Source organism: Idiotropiscis lumnitzeri, chromosome 2, assembly GCF_059441095.1.
Source record: "Idiotropiscis lumnitzeri isolate Australia: NSW breed Sydney's pygmy pipehorse chromosome 2, RoL_Ilum_1.0, whole genome shotgun sequence".
NCBI lineage: Eukaryota > Metazoa > Chordata > Actinopteri > Syngnathiformes > Syngnathidae > Idiotropiscis > Idiotropiscis lumnitzeri.
This window is the reverse complement of record NC_142392.1, coordinates 27338160-27356975: the sequence shown is the minus strand read 5'-3', so window position 1 is coordinate 27356975 and position 18816 is coordinate 27338160. Positions and strand designations below refer to the sequence as shown.

Sequence of the window (18816 nt, the reverse complement as noted above, 5' to 3'; positions counted from 1 at the left end):
TCAACAGCATGGTTGTGTTGTGGGTGGTGAAAAAGAAAAGGTTGGACGCGCTGTTTCAGGTGCTTACGACGCACTTTGTAGTTCGTGTTCTTTTGCTCAAACATCGTCTTTTTGGAACCCAAAACATTTCTTAACGACAGATGTCGGAATTTCTTTTCGGGACAAGCAAGACAGGAACAATTTCAACGAACATTACGTCGTCTTCAGCCGTGTCAGCTGCTTCTGGATTTGAATCGACAGCTACGACCGCGTCGTCAGTTTTCTTTCTTGTTCAGCTGGGTGGAGTCACGTGACTACAGCCGCTCAAGCCGTTTTACAGGGGCATGAACATAGCTGCAGACTAAAATGACTTCTTTTTTTTTTTTAAACACCGAATTAACCGACATGGGCAAAATGATTTTATTAAATTTCGATCACTGTAAATTTTCGGTTTATTGCCCAGCCCTACGAGAATAGCAGCGATCCTTGAAGCTTAAAAAAAGACAAAAAAAAAAACCTGAAGGAACTGACTCTTCGTGGTAAGATGTAAATGTGATTTAGAAAATATGATATATTGAATTTTCAAAGCTTTTTTATTGACATTAAGCCAATGTGATCAGTGCCAGAAGAAGCAACGTGTCTGAGTGATGATGATTTTTTTTTGTGTGTGTTTACATCGAACATGTAAATGAAATTAATTACCTTTGCCTGGAACAACATTTGTTAACATTATGCTTTTCAGTCGTCTTTTTAATCGTATTTAATGGAAAAGGTGTGAGAAGAAACTGTTCTTATGAAATCGGTATCTTCCACAATCATCAATAAAATCACTTGTTCCACTTGCTCAACTGGCCTTCATTACGCTGTGTGAAAAGGTGAAAAACTGATCGAGAAGTTGAACGATAAAAAGAACAAGAAAGACAAACGCAAGTAGTTTCAGTTTCTCTCAAAGGTTTTGGAATGTCAGGAGTTGGCAACTTGATGGCGACTGGAGTCATCACGGAGGAGATGATCCACATCACGCAGTTTGTTGCTGCTGCTGTCTTAATTGAACCCCGCAGGCCACCCGCCAGCGTCCCTGAATTTCACCGTCGGATCGTCAGCTATCCCACGTCTGACCCCAGATTGTTGTGGAATTTTCAGCAGTTAGGGAAGATCAATGAGATAGTCTGGAAAATAAATTGTTTTTTGGGTCAGTCTGCAGAGTGATCTCAATGGGAGAAGTGCATGGGAAGATACTGATGCACACAGGAAAATGAAGATTTATTTGACAGGAACTGCGTAATCTTAAAACAAAAAGATACTTTTTCTGCGTTGAGCCTACTTATCAGTCAAGGTCGTGTTGTTTTGGCTTCACAAAGAATCCTCGAGTACAAGAAGCGAAAGGCACTTCCTTCAAAAGCAGGTGGCCACAATAAATAACAAAAACCTTACTTGCAAAATAATTGTCCATAATATTAAAATTGAACAAAGTAGTGACACAAATATTGAAAAAGTAAATAATGTCACGATTAAACATTGAATACTAAATTATTACTAAAACAGTTCAATGAATCTTGAAATAAATAATGAATCACCGTAGTTTAATGAATACTGAAACGAATAATGAAATATTTAAGTTATTTAAGTTATAAACATTGAAATCATTTTTTAAGACTCTAACATTTAGAGAATAAAACAGTGATGTATTTTAATTTAAAATTCGCAACCACGTCGCTGGCGAAAAACCCTGTAAAGAGGCAAATATGTTGACATAAAGTATCACTTTATCATGTCAACTGTTAATAATAGAGAAATACATTTGGAATACTGTCCAACCAACAACATGGTGTCAGATGTGAAAACAAAACCAGCAACAAAAGTAAAATTCAATACATCTCTCAAGTTCATATTTGGGAACTAAAATGTTTGTTCATGTGCATCTTAGGTTTTTCTCTATGTTTAGAAGAAGATAACAATGATTTGCATCGCAAATGGCGACATCTGTCGGTGAGTTGGTGACAGTGCTCCACACAGCCAGCAGCCAATCATATCACAGCGGGGTGTGTCCTGTTCTTCCGCTTTCGTGACGAACAGACTGCCATTTTCTCGAAGGAAAAAAACGACGCCATCTTTCATTCGTCTCGTCGAACAAAGAGAAGCACGCGAGTTATCGCCAAGCAGAGATCAAGTGCGGATTTGTTGAGATTGGCGTTTGAAAATGTGTGAAAGAACGACACCCAAGTACAAAGAGGAACTTTGTGGAATAAAAGAAGAGAACGAAGCAGGTTTGTACCCGTCTTACTCTCATTTGCTTTGTAAAGAACGACTTTCTATCGTTAAAAATATGCATCACAACATTAAGTTGTTTGGGGAAATCGTTCAAGGTTATTGCCGTTTTAAATGTTGCCTTTTACTTGCCAGTTTGCTGAACATTTGTTTATGCCAAATGAAATCAGTGCAGAAAATAAATGCCAAAGAATAACCATTAGTGGGGGGTAAACTCCGTGTTTTTTTTCCCCATTTTAAAATTCGAACTGATTGTTTAACATTTTACATATTCCGGTATTTATATGTTGCTAAAGAAATTAAGTTTGTCATGTCATCATGTTTCAAAACTATGCTGACAGATGTAGTGTATTTTTATATCCACACTGATAAAAATTTTGGGGCTGATCTACTTAGAAAATGTAAGGTAACCTTTTGCATCACACATTTATGTTTATAAAGCAAGGACAGTGCTTTTTTCATCTACTTAATTTCTTGTGCATAAGAAATCGGTTTTGTAAAGTCTACTTAATTTTACATGTCAAGTTAGTTTCAATTTTGCAAGTGAAGTCAACTTAATTCTGCAAGTTTGTTAACTACATTACTTCAGTAAATGCAACCTAACTATTCAAGTTAACTTGCTTGCAAAGTTAAGTAGACTTTACTTGCGAAAATAAAACTAACCTGACTTGCAAAGTTAAGTGGATTTTACTTGCAAATCTAATTTCTTCCACACAAGAAATGAAGTAGCCTTGACAAAACAATCCTTGCACTATCTACATAAAAATGTGATGCAAAAAGTTACCTTACATTTAGTAAGTAGATCAAGCACACCATTTTGTGTCATGCTGGGTCTACTTTAAATATTAAGTATGTGACACCTGTTGGGCAATCATCCACTGATCACTCAAAATATGTTTCCAAGGCCAAGGGTCAACATGACTATGAATGAATTCCAACAACTGATTAATCAAATAATTGGTAACAATTAAATTATAAACTATTTTTGTAAAGGACAAACAGGCAATCATTAGTTGCGGCCCCAACACTACACCATGAACAACATGTGTCAAACCATGCATGTATAATTATGTGACTTAATTCAAAACAAAACTTGGAATTTCTTGAGTTTATATAAGCATATTTATTTGACAAGAAAATATTTTTTGTTATGAACAGTGAGGGTGAAGGTAAGACGTGGCAAAGTTAAATACATTGAAAGGACATGTTCATTCATAATCGATGTTTGTCTAAAAAATTAAGTCTCCTAATATCCGTTCATCTAACACCAACCAAACATCCATTCTATGCTTGTGGACGTTTTTATTAAATTCTGTTAAAATAATTATAATTTTGTCACCATTTAAATAGAGAAATCTAAGATCATAAAAGAATGAATGCATGTTCCGTGGAATCTGATTTGTCAACACGGAAAAGCCCTGAGTGATGAAAACGTGAACATATGGTTCAGGAACAGGTCTCTTTGACGGCAAAAGTCTGACTATGGTAAACAATTGATAATTAGACCTCAATGAAGTGATTGTGCATTTGAAAAAGTCCATATCTTGACTGTGAAAAGCTAAAGTGAGAAACTAGGATTAACTATTTGGCAAACACTAGAACGTATTCAGTCTCGAGGAAGACTGAATGCAGTAAAATTGCAATAAGAAGAACAATAAACCAGCCCAGAGTGTTACAATGTCCTGGAAACAAAAGTTTGGGATTGCCCCTGAGGGTGAAATTCCTCTCTGAACTCCTCCTTTTTGCACCCGGCAGCAACTCATGAAACAGGGAAACTGATAAAAGATACAATTTTGTTGAAACAGAACATGCAAGGTTAAAGGTCATGTAAAACAAAAAAAAAAACATACTTCAGTTTGGCGACGGATGTACTACAGTAATTCAATTAATGGAACGACATTTTGAGATGGAAATGACAGGAATGTGATGAATTATCATGTTATGAGCGGACTTTTGAGATACAGTAAATTGATTTAAATTAAATTACAAATTTTTAGTCTGCGCATAATCCACTTCAAATTATACTGACTCATTGGTTGAGGAAAACGGGGTTATATTAGTTCAGTGGTTCTCAATTATTTCCTGTCACGCCCCCCCTACCAAGAAGAAAATAAATTTGCGCCCCCCCACTACAGTTTTTTTTACATTTCGTACTCATGTACATGTTCTTTGTATATTAATGTTGGATTGTCAATAACATATCCCTGAACAAAGATAAATTGATTAAAAAAAATATCATTTTGAGAACGACTATTGTGAGGATCTCGAAACTCAGCACTCTGTGGTGCGAATATTGATGGGATGATAAATATTTACTACACGTTTTTGTTTAGTTTTTTTTACTTTATTAACATGAACAAACCAAACAGTTATTAATACATAGATAAGATAGAAAAGACAAAAAGCCAGGGGGATTTCAAACAAAAATTCTATATAAATAACATAAAGCAACAGTTTTAATTTGTTGACTATACATTTTTTTTTTTTTTTTTATAATCCGTTTGACGTCAAACCGCTTCGTTGTGATGACGTCAGCCATTTCCGTGTCCCAGCCTGAGAGCGTCTGCTAAATTGCTCACGTAGCCATCGTCTTCTTTTGTTTGGATACGTAATGGTTGCAATACAACATTTCTGTTCATAGCTGCTGGCTCTCCGCCCGAACGCGGTTTGAGTCAGACTTCTTTTCAAAGTCGAGCGTCCATCGAGCAATTCATTTTAGCGATTAGCGCGCTTAGCGCCTCCTTGCTCGCTCTGCTGCGGCGCAAGATAGCTTGGCGCGGGGCATTTAAGGAGCGGCGAAAGAAATCACTTCCGGGTCAACGACCTTTTTTTTTTTTGTTAATCAGTACTGCGTGACATGGCGACACGTTTTTTTAAAACCAGTACTGCGTGAACTCGGGGCACAAACAGCTTTGACGAGCTCAAACTCGCGTTGTCTGAGATCGCCTTTTTCGGTCCCAAAACCATGCAAAAAATTATGTTCCCCAGGGTCCCACGCGCCCCCCCCAGCATCGCACCGCGCGCCGAATCACTGGTGTAGCACAACACGAGGCTGCTTGCAAATTTCGCCCAGCAGTTGAAGATGTTGCTCGTTCTCTTCTTTTATTCCACAAAGTTCCTCTTTGTACTTGGGTGTCGTTCGAGCACACATTTTCAAACGCCAATCCCAACAAATCCGCACTTGATCTCTACTTGGCGATAACTCGTGTGCTTATATTTGTTCGACGAGACGAATGAAAGATGGCATAGTTTTTTAGAGCAGCGCTGAACGGATTTCCTGCGTGAAAACTGCAGTTTGTTCTGCACTAAAGCGGAAGAATAGGACACACCCCGCTGTGATATGATTGGCTGCTGGCTATGTGGAGCACTGTCATCAACTCACGCGCCCCCCTCAGCATCGCACCGCGCCCCATTATTTGAGAATCACTGTATTAGTTAGTTAAAAAAGAATAGCTAAATTATAGTTGACGTGTTCATGGGGTTCGCATGTTTATAGAATCATTCATTTGAGTTGTGATTAAGAAGGGGATATTTTCTGAATGAATGTTATTTGTTATGGCTTTATGATATGCACAGTTATATGGTTAATAATTGTGCATCGTTTGACATTCTGCTGTATTGTTTATACTGTTTGCCTTTGATTGGTGTGGCGCATGTAATGGACAATGTGCTTATTTTGTTGGTCGCGGGTTGTCTCACGCAATCCCGATTGATGACGTGAGAGAGTGTGCACTTGAACAAAGGAGAGTGTGCACTTAAAGAAAGGAGATTGTGCACTTGACCAGAAGAGAAAGCGAGTGTGCGAGTCGCGGAAGGAGTCAGTTGGAATTATACTGTTCTCATCACCAAGAAGGATCGCTAACTCGTACGCCAGCAAAGTGGATTGGTGACGTTAACCCACGTCGTCCATCGAACAAACTGTCGCCTCGGGAAAGGAGGATTCGTTGCGGTGGATTGTGCTGCCTTGTGTGTGGCGTCTCTGTCGGAGATCAAGCTAGCGAGCATCCAGGCTTGTGAGCTTCAGTGGGCTAAGTACGGCCATTCTCCCTCGCGGCAGAGCCCCGTTTTCCTCGGACAGTTCACCCAGCCTTTCCCTCGCCAGTGAGGATCGACCTTCGCCCCCCCCCCCTCTCGGATGAAGATAATTCTCCGCTCCCACCGGCGCTTCCTTAAATGTGTATTCTTGCTAATCGAATATTCATGGTGTTATTGTGCCAAAATGATTGTCATTATTGCATGTTAATTTCCCTCAATTATTATAGTGATAAGCGAAGAGTAAAATTATTTGATTGTTAATTTGGTAAATAGGTCATCCCCTCAGGTAAATATCCAGTCCTCTATAGGCTGCACAATGGGAATTGAATATGAATCATAAACAGAAAACAAAACCAATTGGTATTGGCGTTTGTAAAATATGATGAGGGATTAAGTTCGTGAGCTCTTATGGGAGACGGGGCGAGACGCGAATGGATTGAAGCTTCCGCCAGTGACCCGTCCAATAGTGTCACCACCACTCAGCTGTGCCGGGTGGCCGTCCTCGAGGGCGTGCGCCTCCCAGTTACTGACATCATGTGAAACAGTCCGTCAATGAGAAACTGCTAATCAGTATGAGTAGAACCCCCGTTTCTGCATCGATGAAAGAAAATATTGTATTAGATGGAGAAAAAGAATTGTTACACTTGCGGGTTCAGGGGGCCAAGAGTGCTAATTCACCGGGAAAGGAAAAAAGAATATGGGGGGGGAGAATTAAATAAAACCGGGGAGAAGCAGCTAATGCAGCAGCCGACGCATGCAGCTCCCATTGCGTCTGCTCTTTCCGTTTCCGCTGCTCCTGGGCCAGGTTCTGGTGACGCAGTGCCACAGCAGACTTGTTGTCCGCACCTGCCAGTCAACAAGGTCACGTAACAGAAGTAGGGGTGGTTATAGACATGGGTTGTGAGTGGGACGTGCTCTTGCTGTGGGGTGTGGGGTCACTGGGTGATGAGCGGTCCAAACCGAGCCACTTCCTGAAATGTGCCATCCTGTGGTCCAGCGCACAAAGAGGTCCACTAGCACCGGGGCGCCATCGCTACCCCCTATTCCGACAACGCTTCTATGGCTTCCAAATGCACACTTGACGCCTCAACCCGATTGGGACCCCATTCCACGATAGGGGTGCCCGCGGAGCCTCAGCATTCAAGGACCGGCAATTCTTGGCATTCCGGTGACGATTGATGGACAACAGTTTTTGATGGTGGAACAAGATATTCCACGCTTTGCAAGTTCCTTCTGCATATCCCAATGAGCAACAACACTGTCACGCTTGTGGGACTCTTGAGATTGGCCGAGTCACTGCCATGGACCGAACCCGCACCTGTGAAACAAACACTGGAATTCGAGTGGGACTGAATTTGACTGTGCACTTCCGCCGGGGGAAGCATATGTTGTCCTCCGTTCCAGTAGACTGGGCAGCTCTGAGACCAGGGTCTCCATCTTCCCGCAGCTGGTACGTCCTGTTCCTGCTCTGGTCTGCGCGGTGTAGCCGCCTCCACCCCTTCAAACCACCAATTGGTCCTTTGCATTGAACACTGAGTTATGATGATTTGGTTTATCAGGATGCATTCACCCAATTTCGAGGGTCAGAAGTGCGTCTTGCATTAGGATTATGTATTTGTGATGTCTACCGGTGCTGCCTTGCATGTGTGCCTTGCCCCAGAGCAAAGGAAACGCTATGAATTGTCTATGTTCGCTGAGCCACAAATCACATTAACAATCGGTGCGCATCATCATACTCAAGATTTAGGCCCATTGGTGAAGACGGTTGGCAGAGTTAATTTCAGATGTCGAATACTCCATGTCACTTGCAGGGTGTGGTGTTTCAGCACCCAATCCGAATTCTTCTGTTACGGAACATTTTCCGAATTTCTCGACAGTATGGTAGACAGTGAATGGGTCACTCTGAAGCAAAAGCTCTGTTTGCGTCTCTGCCAGAGGGCTTGTGGACCCGGGGTCTGACTGATCTTGTGCTCTGCTCCACAGCTTCTCCAATTTGTTTTTGCTATGTCTGCGCCTTCCCCATTTGACAGAGTTAATGCCGGCACAGCTTGGGGGCAAAAGGGGGCATTCCGGAGATAATGGCTTGGTGCCCTCCACATCCTGGAATGGACTCATTCTTGTGGAAAATGGTTTCTTTGGCATCTCTGGTGCTCAATTTTTGTGTGGAGTGTGTCTGCTTGTTGTGTTTCAGTTGAAGTGTCGATGGAGTTGGATGTAGACTGCAATCTCACTTGGAGCAAGCGACGAGGAGGACTCCTATGAGGGTCATAGGATGTGGACGTGATAATCTGAAACAATACTGTTTGCAAGAGCTCGTCGGTGACGAGGGCTTGGCATCTCTCGAGGGAGACGATGCCATGGGATTCTCACGCTGGAGCGTGGCCTCAACTATGTTTTTGCATATTATTGGACTCGTGTTTTTGTTTTGTGTGTTTATGTGTCTTGTCCCATCATGCATTTATTACGCTGTGGATTTATTCTGTTCTGTAACGGTGTTCCTTCATCCTACTTGACCTGTGAATATAGGTTTACTAGAAAGTGTTAGAAAGGATCTCCCCCTTTTTCCCCACTCTTTCGAAGGGGGCGGGGGGTTTTGACGAAGGTTCAGCGAAGCTTTGATGCCTCCACATGGACTACACTGGAAATTGTGAGTGTTACTGCCGGTTTGCTTCAAGATCTATCATTGCGGGGGAAACTCCTTCGTGACCGAGATGGTTGATTTGGGATTTTTTGGAATTATTGCTGGATTTATGTGTGGTCCTGCAGGAGGTGTTAGAGTGACGCCACGGAGCAATTTGGCCTTATTATACTTAGTTATTATACTTAGTTAAACTACCTTTATGTAGCATGCCTTGAACATGATTTAGGTTTTAGTCAATTAGGTTTCCCAAATTTTAGACAATGGATTCATATAAAAGGTTGGAATGGGATTTTTGGTGACATGCTGGTGTCGTTTTTGCTTTATCAGGACAAGATTGCCTCGAAGGGGGAAATATGTAGTGTATTTTTCTATTCACTCTTATGAACATTTTAGTAATTCTCTTAAATAACTATGAGGGAATTGGAGACTAAAGAAGTGACCAGTGTTTGTGTTGGAATTCCAATGTGAACGAGATACTGTCCCGGAGGACAAAAGGTGTGGTGCACTCGAGGTGATAGAAGCAGTCAAGATGGCACCAGAAGGCCACTTCAAAGAGCAACCACATCTGCTCTCGCCATAGGGGGCTTTGGGGGCAAAATCGAAGACTAGTGTAGAAAAGGCTGCTCAGAGACTACGACACCGGCTCCTTTGAGAGGGCGGAGTTTAGTGCTCCAACTCACGTAGCGTGGGCGTGCGTGTGTGTATATAGGAAGGAGGAAGTGGCGAGAATCGTGTCAGTCTGTCTATCGAGCTAAGTTTCAGTTGTAGTCCACATTTGTCCTGCTTTGAGTTGTGCGTGAGACAAGTAAGTGACAGCATTAATAACACTGTTCGTTTGTCTGTACAATCCACGTTTCACTGCTAATTGGTAACATGCAATGTTCAATGTTTATTATTTTCCCTTTAGAACCACACGAATAGAGCGTTTGAAGCATCAAGAAATGTGTACTTTGACTGCAACTTTATTAAAAGACCAGAAACACAAGACCATATCCTCATTATTGGAGTTCTAACCGGACTCTCAACAGCGATTTGCATACTCCTCCCAGCACAAGTCAATTACATATTTTTCAACTTGCACAATGAGAATGCATATGCAACAAGGTAAAGTTAGACATTCATGTCCGGTTTGGCCATTCCCGATAAGAAGGAAAGTGAGGGGACACCCTTTCCCTTTTCTCTTTTTTGGGGAGACTTCTTTTGACATCAGCATGTGACGAGAATAAAATCTCTTTCGAACCAAAATGGCTGTGTCAGAGAGGTTCTTTCCATCACCAATTCTGTCATGCTCGGCGACCTGTCCGGAGGGAAGCTGAGCCAGACCCACACATCAACCACACAGGTTAATAGAAGGTCACAAAAACATGGAGTTCTTAAACAGGAAAACGTGAGTCCAGCGGTAACAGTTGTGTCTATGCTGGCAGTTTAGCAGGAAGCCACAAAAACAGATGCACGTCTTGAACCGTGTTTGACAGGAAACCGTTTAGCTCGCATTGAACAGAAGTGTGACCCAAACATGTGTTGTAAGCTGAAACCGTTCGAACAACAGGAAGAGTGTGGACGGGTGTGATGAAGTCAAAGTGTTCATGTTTTTCCGTTCTTTATGAGTTTGCATATTCAAAATGCTTTGCTATGCTTCAATAAAACGCTGCACAGGAGTGGGAAAGCTTTTCTCTTTGCCGGACTGCTCCTTGCAAGTGACAAAGACAATCTTGGCTGGGTGATTCATTTATGAAGGCTTGTCTCGTATTTTACAATAACTCTGACATATCTTGTTCAAGCAATTCCTTATGGAATGATTCAACCGGACTCTAAAAACTGTGCACACTGCGGCAAAAAGATCAATGGAGGTTGATCAATGTTCGTGAATAAAACACAAATGATTACGTATTTTAATAAATCAAGTACGTATTGGTCTTATTTATTAAACTTTTACTGGCTCGGTCAATGAACCTCGGGTGGCCCTGCACAGTTTTGTGCACGTGTGCATAGTTTCACCTCATCCAAACATTTAAAATACATTTAATGCATCCATCCAGGGTTGCACGGATCTCATCGGTGAACAAGCGCATGCTGCAAGGAATGCATCTACAACCCCCTTTTCTACCTACAAGGACAGTAATATTTAGTTCCTGGTAATAAAGTTCCTGTGGCCCAGGTGGTTTGCATCTCCCCCACAACTCATAGTTCCTGGTAATTTTTGAAAATGACAATGATGATGTATCAGTGGGATGCCTTGTGTTACTTTGTTACTCATTACTGACACCCTATGGCTGTTAAGCATCATTGCAGTTCCAAAATAATTCAGTGAACTCTTAAAATATTTTGGTGTATCTTCGTCAAATTTGAATACATATTGGCTAACTTTAAAATATACAGTCATTATTCAAATATGTCAACATGAAAGTCAGAGTGAAAGTGTTGTTGCTTAATGCTTATGTGTAAGAACTTTTACTCTTCAAACGTAATTTTGTTTTAAAATTTATTTCAAAACAGAAATTTTATAAAAATAAAAAGGGTAATGTCGGAACTTACTCGCAGGATAAATGTCATTTTGGGTAAAAAAAAACCAAACGTAAATCATACAATAAATAGCGACTCTGATTCCAGGGCCCCTTTAATTCTTTTAGGGATCCAGATTATAATGGAAGCAAAAAGTACCCACGATGAAACTATCTATAAATGCAAAAAGAAATACTTGTAAACATATTTCACTTGAAGGATTCCTATTCTATCAATGACATTATGTTGCGATGGCTCCCAGTGGTCTGCATCAATATGTTCGGGTCCCACAACAGGTGTTCCATCAGACGCCCACAATAGCCTGTGTGTGCTAACTTCAGCTCGCTTCCAGAAACGTCTGTGACTATGTCCGGAATGAAATTGGGCATCAGCCGCAACGTGCTTCCTTTTTAAATGCTCGTTTATCACAGCTGTGCTGCTAAAGGAGGTTTACATCGTAGGACGTAATTTTGTGAAATGCCCCCATGGTCCGGTCCAAATCGGGGTCGCACACATTGCTCCGTGTGCGGCAGGCACAAGTCAAGGTAGCACGGTAGAAACAATATAAGACAAAGTCGCCGCCTGACCTTTGACTTGACCAAACCAAATTTGTCTTTTTGTGTCCTGCAGACGTCAGACAAAATGATCTCCGTTCTGTGAAAGAGGAGCCAGGCTTGACTCACATCAAAAAGGAGGAGGAGGAGGAGGAGATCAACAAGTCACCACTGAACGTTGTCCCTATAAAGACTGAAGATGAAAACAAGGATGAGAGTGAGGACAACAGAGGGGCGGAGCCTACAAGCAGCAGTTCAAGTCATCACGTGACAACAGAAGATGATGAAGACCACCAGGGGCCATCACCAGTACATAATGAGGACACATCAGACGCTCATCACAATGATGATGATACTAATGATGATGATGATGATGATGATGATGGGCAAGCCAAAGGTGAAAGGGCATGTCACACTGACTCATTCACTTCAAAGCTGTCTTTAAAAGGGCACAGAAAAACACACAGTGGTGAAAAACCTTTTTCCTGCTTGGTTTGTGGCAAAAGCTTCTCTCGAAAGTCTCATTTAGTAAGGCACACAGGAACCCACAGTGGAGAAAAACATTTTTCCTGCTCAGTTTGCGGAAAAGGTTTCTCTCAAAATTCAGGTTTAACATGCCACAAAAGAATACACAGTGGAGAAAAACCTTTTTCCTGCTCAGTTTGTGGCAAGAGTTTCTCTCAAAATTCAGGTTTAACATACCACAAAAGAATACACAGTGGAGAAAAACCTTTTTCCTGCTCCGTTTGTGGCAAGAGTTTCTCTCAAAATTCAGGTTTAACATACCACAAAAGAATACACACTGGAGAAAAACCTTTTTCCTGCTCAGTTTGTGGCAAGAGTTTCTCTCAAAATTCAGGTTTAACATACCACAAAAGTATACACACTGGAGAAAAACCTTTTTCCTGCTCAGTTTGTGGCAAGGGTTTCTTTCAAAATTCAGGTTTAACATACCACACAAGAATGCACAGTGGAGAAAAACCTTTTTCCTGCTCAGTTTGTGGCAAGAGTTTCTCTCAAAGGTCTCATTTAATAATTCACACAAGAACACACAGTGGTGAAAGATCTTTTTCTTGCTCAGTTTGTGGAAAATGCTTCGCTCGTAAGGAAAATTTAACAAGCCACACAAGAACACACACTGGAGAAAAACAATTTTCCTGCTTGGTTTGTGGTAAAAGCTTTTCTCAAAAATCAAATTTAACAAGTCACACAAGAAAGCACAGTGGTGAAAAACCTTTTTCCTGTTCAGTTTGTGGCAAAAGCTTCTCTCAAAAGTTTGTTTTAACAATCCACACAAGAACGCACAATGGAGAAAAACCTTTTTCCTGCTCAGTTTGTGGTAAATGCTTCTCTCAAAAATCTAATTTAACAAGTCACACAAGAACACACAGTGGAGAAAAACCTTTTTCTTGCTCGGTTTGTGGCATAAGCTTCACTCAAAAGTTTGAATTAACGATCCACACAAGAACGCACAGTGGAGGAAAAACCTTTTTCCTGCTCAGTTTGTGGCCAAAGCTTCTCTGTAAAGTCAAGTTTACAAAGCCACACCAGAACACACAATGGAGACAAGCCATTCAGTTGCAGCGTTTGTGCTAAAAAATTCTCCACTAAACGGAGTGCTAAGAGACACGATTGTGCTGGTGAGAATAGCAGCGATCCTTGAAGCTTAAAAAAAAGAAAACAAAAAACTGAAGGAACTGACTCTTTGTGGTAAGATGTAAATTTTGATTTTGAATAAAATATGAAATATTGAATTTTGCAAAGCTCTTTTATTGACTTTAAGCCAACTTGAACCATTGTGTCTGAGTGATGATGATTTGTTTTGGTGTTTACATCAAACGTAAATAAAATTAATTGCCTTTGCTTGGAACATTTTTTAACATTATGCTTTTCAGTTGTCTTTTTAATCGTACCTAATGGAAAAGGTGTGAGAAGAAACGGTGCTTATGAAATCGGTTTCTTCCGCAATCATCAATAAAATCACTTGTTCCACTTGCTCAACTGGCCTTCATTACGCCGTGAAAAGGTGAAAAACTGAACTAGAAGTTGAACTATAAAAAGAACCAGACACAAACGCAAATCGTCTCAGTTTCTCTCAAAGGTTTTGGAATGTCAGGAGTTGGCAACTTGATGGCGACTGGAGTCAGCGCTGGTTTTCTCGCTGTGTTTGGCTGGCTCGTACTTCTACCATTATAGTACTTTTATCATTGCAGTATATTTTATCATTGCAGTACTTTTATCATTGCAGTATTTTCTATCATTGCAGTACTTTCCTGTCATTTCAGTACTCTCACCATTACAGTACTTTTATCAGTGTAATATCTTTATCATTGCAGTATTTTCAATCATTCAGTAGTTTTTATCATTACAGTGTTTCCCCCTCTGTATAATGGACAGGCATTAGGAGTGTTTCCTTACACTTAGATACGTTTATACTGTGTATATTTGCATGCTTTTTATGAATGTCTGCTGCTAATGTTACACATTAACGGCTACATTACGCCGCCGACTCTGTGTGATCTATATCTTTGCTGCTGTAACACTTCAAATTTCCCCATTGTGGGACTAATAAAGGACATCTTTATCTTTATCTTTATATGTATGGTCCATTGAACAAAACTCAAACTCTTCAAATATCCCCTCAGATACATTTAATATTTCACTTTCTGAATAAATTCTTGACTGGCTAAATACACTTTCTAGGTTGAGCTCTATCAATCGTTTGGGGTGTGTTGCTAAGCACAATCTCACTTCGGAAAAAAACTATCATTTTGTCAAATATACCAAATATTTTTGTTCATGCTCTATTATATTTTTTGTACATTGGATTATTTTTATAATGAAATAGGGAAATATTAAAATTTAAAATTGGCAACCACATCCAGACTTAATTCAATTAATAAGAAATATAGAAACATTTTATAAATCTTGAACTCATTGAGAAGAGTCCTAATATTGAAATATAAAAAATACTTATATATTAAATAAATTCAATTACCCGACCCCGGATGAGCGGCAGAAAATGGCTGGATGGATGGAATAATTTAAATTGCATACATATTCAAATGAACAAATATGTTAAAAAATATTCAAGTGTGAAATAAAAAGGTTTAAATTGTTGATAATTTTACATACACACACATAGCATTTCCATGACTTGCATTCACAGCACTTCATGGACAAATACGACGAAGCACATTCTCCACATTGGCTGTAGAGATGCAAACATACCAAATTGGGCACTGGAGGACTCACACAGACGCTATCGCAAAAACACATTCCGAAAGACAGAACAATTGGAGATCGGAGCACACGCACATACACACTTGCACATACACGTATACCTGCACACACATGCACTCCGACAAGATTCCAGAGGAATGCCAGCGAGGCGAGCGACGGAGAGACTGCCCGCCAGGGAAGGCCAGCCTTGGCGTGCCAGTCTTAGGAACCAGACGGGAATCAACTTATCCAGACGATGACTAACCTGGGGAGGACCTTCCCTTGGACGTGGACCCGTGCTGTGGGAGGGAGCGAGGACGACCGATTCAACCTACATTACCCTTGACATAAAAAACTCCTATAAAAACTGAAGCTGGGATGAAAGATGGCGCGCATTTTTCGACTGTGCTCGCCCGAGTGCAGTTTTCTCGTGAGATTAAGAAAAAGCCGCCCAGATATCTGTCTTTGTACTATTTCCTGAACTCCAGAAATTGAAGAAAATAAATATCGGAACTCTAATCAGTTGTTGAGTCTTTATTTGACCCTTTTCTTCTTGAGTACAAAAAAACGAACACGCATTGGAGTAAGTTTGGCTTCTAAAGGTTGATTTACGAAACTACTTCTCATTTCCATGGTGACTGAACTCCAACATCATCTTTCCACAAAGAGTCAGTTCCTTCAGTTCCTTCAGTTTTTTTGTCTTTTTTTAAGCTTCAAGGATCGCTGCTATTGTCACCAGCACAATTGTGTCTCTCAGCTTGCTTTTTAGTGGCGAATTTTTTAGCACAAACGCTGCAACTGAATGGCTTGTCTCCACTGTGTGTTCTTGTGTGGCTTGTTAAATTCGCCTTTTGAGAGAAACATTTTCCACAAACTAAGCATGAAAAAGATTTTTCACCACTGTGTGTTCTCATGTGCCTTACCAAATGAGACTTTTGAGAGAAACCTTTTCCGCAAACTGAACAGGAAAAGGGGTTTTCACCACTGTGTGTTCTTGTGTGGATTGTTAAACTTGAATTTTGAGAGAAGCTTTTTCCACAAATTGAGCAGGAAAAAGGTTTTTCTCCACTATGTATTCTTGTGTGACTTGTTAAATTTGCCTTTTGAGAGAAACTCTTGCCGCAAACTGAGCAAGAAAAAGTTTTTTCTCCACCGTGTGTTCTTGTATGTCTTTGTAAATGTGACTTTCGAGAGAAACTCTTGGCACAAACTGAGCAGGCAAAAGGTTTTTCCACACTGTGTGTTCTTCGATGTTGTGTTAAAGTTGACTTAACAGAGAAGCTTTTGCCACAAACCGAGCAGGAAAAAGGTTTTTCTCCAGTGTGTGTTCTTGTGTGGCTTTGTAAATTTGACTTTACAGAAAAGCTTTTGCCACAAACTGAGCAGGAAAAAGGTTTTTCTCCACTGTGTGTTCTTCTATGTTTTGTTAAAGTTGACATATCAGAGAAGCTTCTGCCACAAACTGAGCAGGAAAAAGGTTTTTCACCACTGTGTGTTGTTGTGTGTTTTGTTAAATATGTCTTTTCCGAGAAGCATTTTCCACAAACTGAGCAGGAAAATGTTTTTTCTCCAGTGTGTGTTCTTGTGTGTCTTGTTAACGTTGCATTTTGAGAGCTTTTACCATGAACTGAGCAAGAAAAAGGGTTTTTACCACTGTGTGTTTTTTTGTGCCCTTTTAAACACAAAGTTAATGAGTCAGTGTGACGTGCCCTTTCACCTTTAGCTTGCCCATTATCATCATCATGATCACCATCATCATCATGATGAGCATCTGATAATGTGTCCTCATTATGTGCTTGTGATGGTCCCCAGTGGTCTTCATCATCTTCTGTTGTCACGTGATGACTTGAACTGCTACTTGGAGGCTCCGCCCCTCTCTTGTCCTCACTCTCATCCTTGTTTTCATCTTCACTCTTTGTAGGGACAACGTTCACTGGTGACTTGTTAATCTCCTCCTCCTCCTTCTTGATGTGAGTCAAGTTTGGCTCCTCTTTCACAGAACGGAGATCGTTTGCACTGACGTCTGGAGGACACAAAAAGACAAATTTGGTTTGGTCAAGTCAAACCTCATGCGGCGACTTTGTCTTATATTGTTTCTAGTACATTCCAACATTCCCCTTTTTAATTTTTTTTATAAAATTTCTGTTTCTAAATAAATTTGAAAACAAAATTACGTGTGAAGAGTTAAAATCCCTGCACATAAATTAAGCAACAACACTTTCACTCTGACATATATGAATAAGGTGTATTTTAAAGTTATCCAATATGTATTAAAATTAGACTAAGATACACCATAATATTATTAGAGTTCACTGAATTATTTTGTAACTGCAATGATGCTTAACAGCCATAGGGTGTCAGTAATGAGTAACAAAGTAACACAAGACCTCCCTCTGATACATCATAATTTACATTTGCATAAATTATCAAGAACTTTGAGTTGCGGGGGAGATGCAAACCACCTGGGCCACAGGAACTTTATGACCAGGAACTAAATGTTCCTGGACTTGTTGGTGGAAAAGGGGGTTGTGACGTTCTCCCTTTTTAAGCCCATAGTAAGCCAAAATTGCAGATGCATTCCTTGCAGCATGCGCTTGTTCACTGATGAGATCCGTGCAACCCTGGATGGATGCATTCAATGAATTTTAAATGTTTGGATGAGGTGAAACTACGCACACGTGCACAAATCTGTGCAGGACCACCCGAGGTTCATTGACCAAGCCAGTAAAAATTTCATAAATAAATAAGACCAATACATACTTGATTTTTTCAAAAACTTAATCCATTGTGTTATAGCCACTAAAATTCATCAACGCCATTGATCTTTTTGCCACAGTGTGCACAGTTTTTAGAGTCAGGTTCAATCATTCCATAAGGAATTGCTTGAACAAGATATGTCAGAGTTTTTGTCAAAAACGAGACAAGCCTTGATAAATGAATCACCCAGCCAAGATTGTCTTTGTCACTTGCGAGGAGCAGTCCGCCAAAGAGAAAAGCTTTCCCGCTCCTGTGCGGCGTTTTATTGAAGCACAGCAAAGCAAATTGTAAATGCAAACTCATAAAGAATGGAAAAACATGAACACTTTGACATTGTCATATGTCAAATGTTAAATAATCAGTTAACATTTTATACTGGAAAAAAACATGGAGTTTACCCCCCCACTAATGGTTTTTCTTTGGCATTTATTTCCTGCACTGATTTAATTTGGCATCAACAAATGTTCAGCAGACCGGCAAGTTAAAAGCAAAAAATAAAAATAAAACGGCAATAACCTTGAACGCATTTCCCCAAATAACTTAATGTTGTGATGCATATTTCGAACGATAGAAAGTCGTTCTTTACAAATCAAATGAGAGTAAAACGTGTACAAACCTGCTTTGTGTGGCACAACACGAGGCTGGTTGCAAACTTCGCCCAGCAGTTGAAGATGTTGGTCGTTCTCTTCTTTTATTCCACAAAGTTCCTCTTGTACTTGGGTCACCGTGGAAATGAGAACTAGTTAGTAAATCAACCTTTAAAAGCCAAACTTACTCCAATGCGTGTTCGTTTTTTGTACTCAAGAAGAAAAGGGTCAAATAAAACCTCAACAACTGATTAGAGTTCCGATATTTAGT

The 18816-nt window shown here is 40.4% G+C and overlaps 2 protein-coding genes across 2 annotated transcripts in view; both read left to right on the top strand.

Moving 5' to 3' along the window:
- The window catches only part of LOC148342160 (uncharacterized), a 393910-nt gene that overhangs the window by 353255 nt on the left and 21839 nt on the right, over positions 1-18816 (top strand). The window lies entirely within an intron of this gene.
- Positions 1-18816, top strand: part of LOC148342161 (uncharacterized) — a 37675-nt gene that overhangs the window by 2341 nt on the left and 16518 nt on the right. The window contains exon 2 of the mRNA XM_088284900.1: positions 12428-13253. Within this exon, the coding sequence (XP_088141026.1) occupies positions 12428-13253 (826 nt within the window). The remainder of the gene's footprint in view (positions 1-12427; positions 13254-18816) is intronic.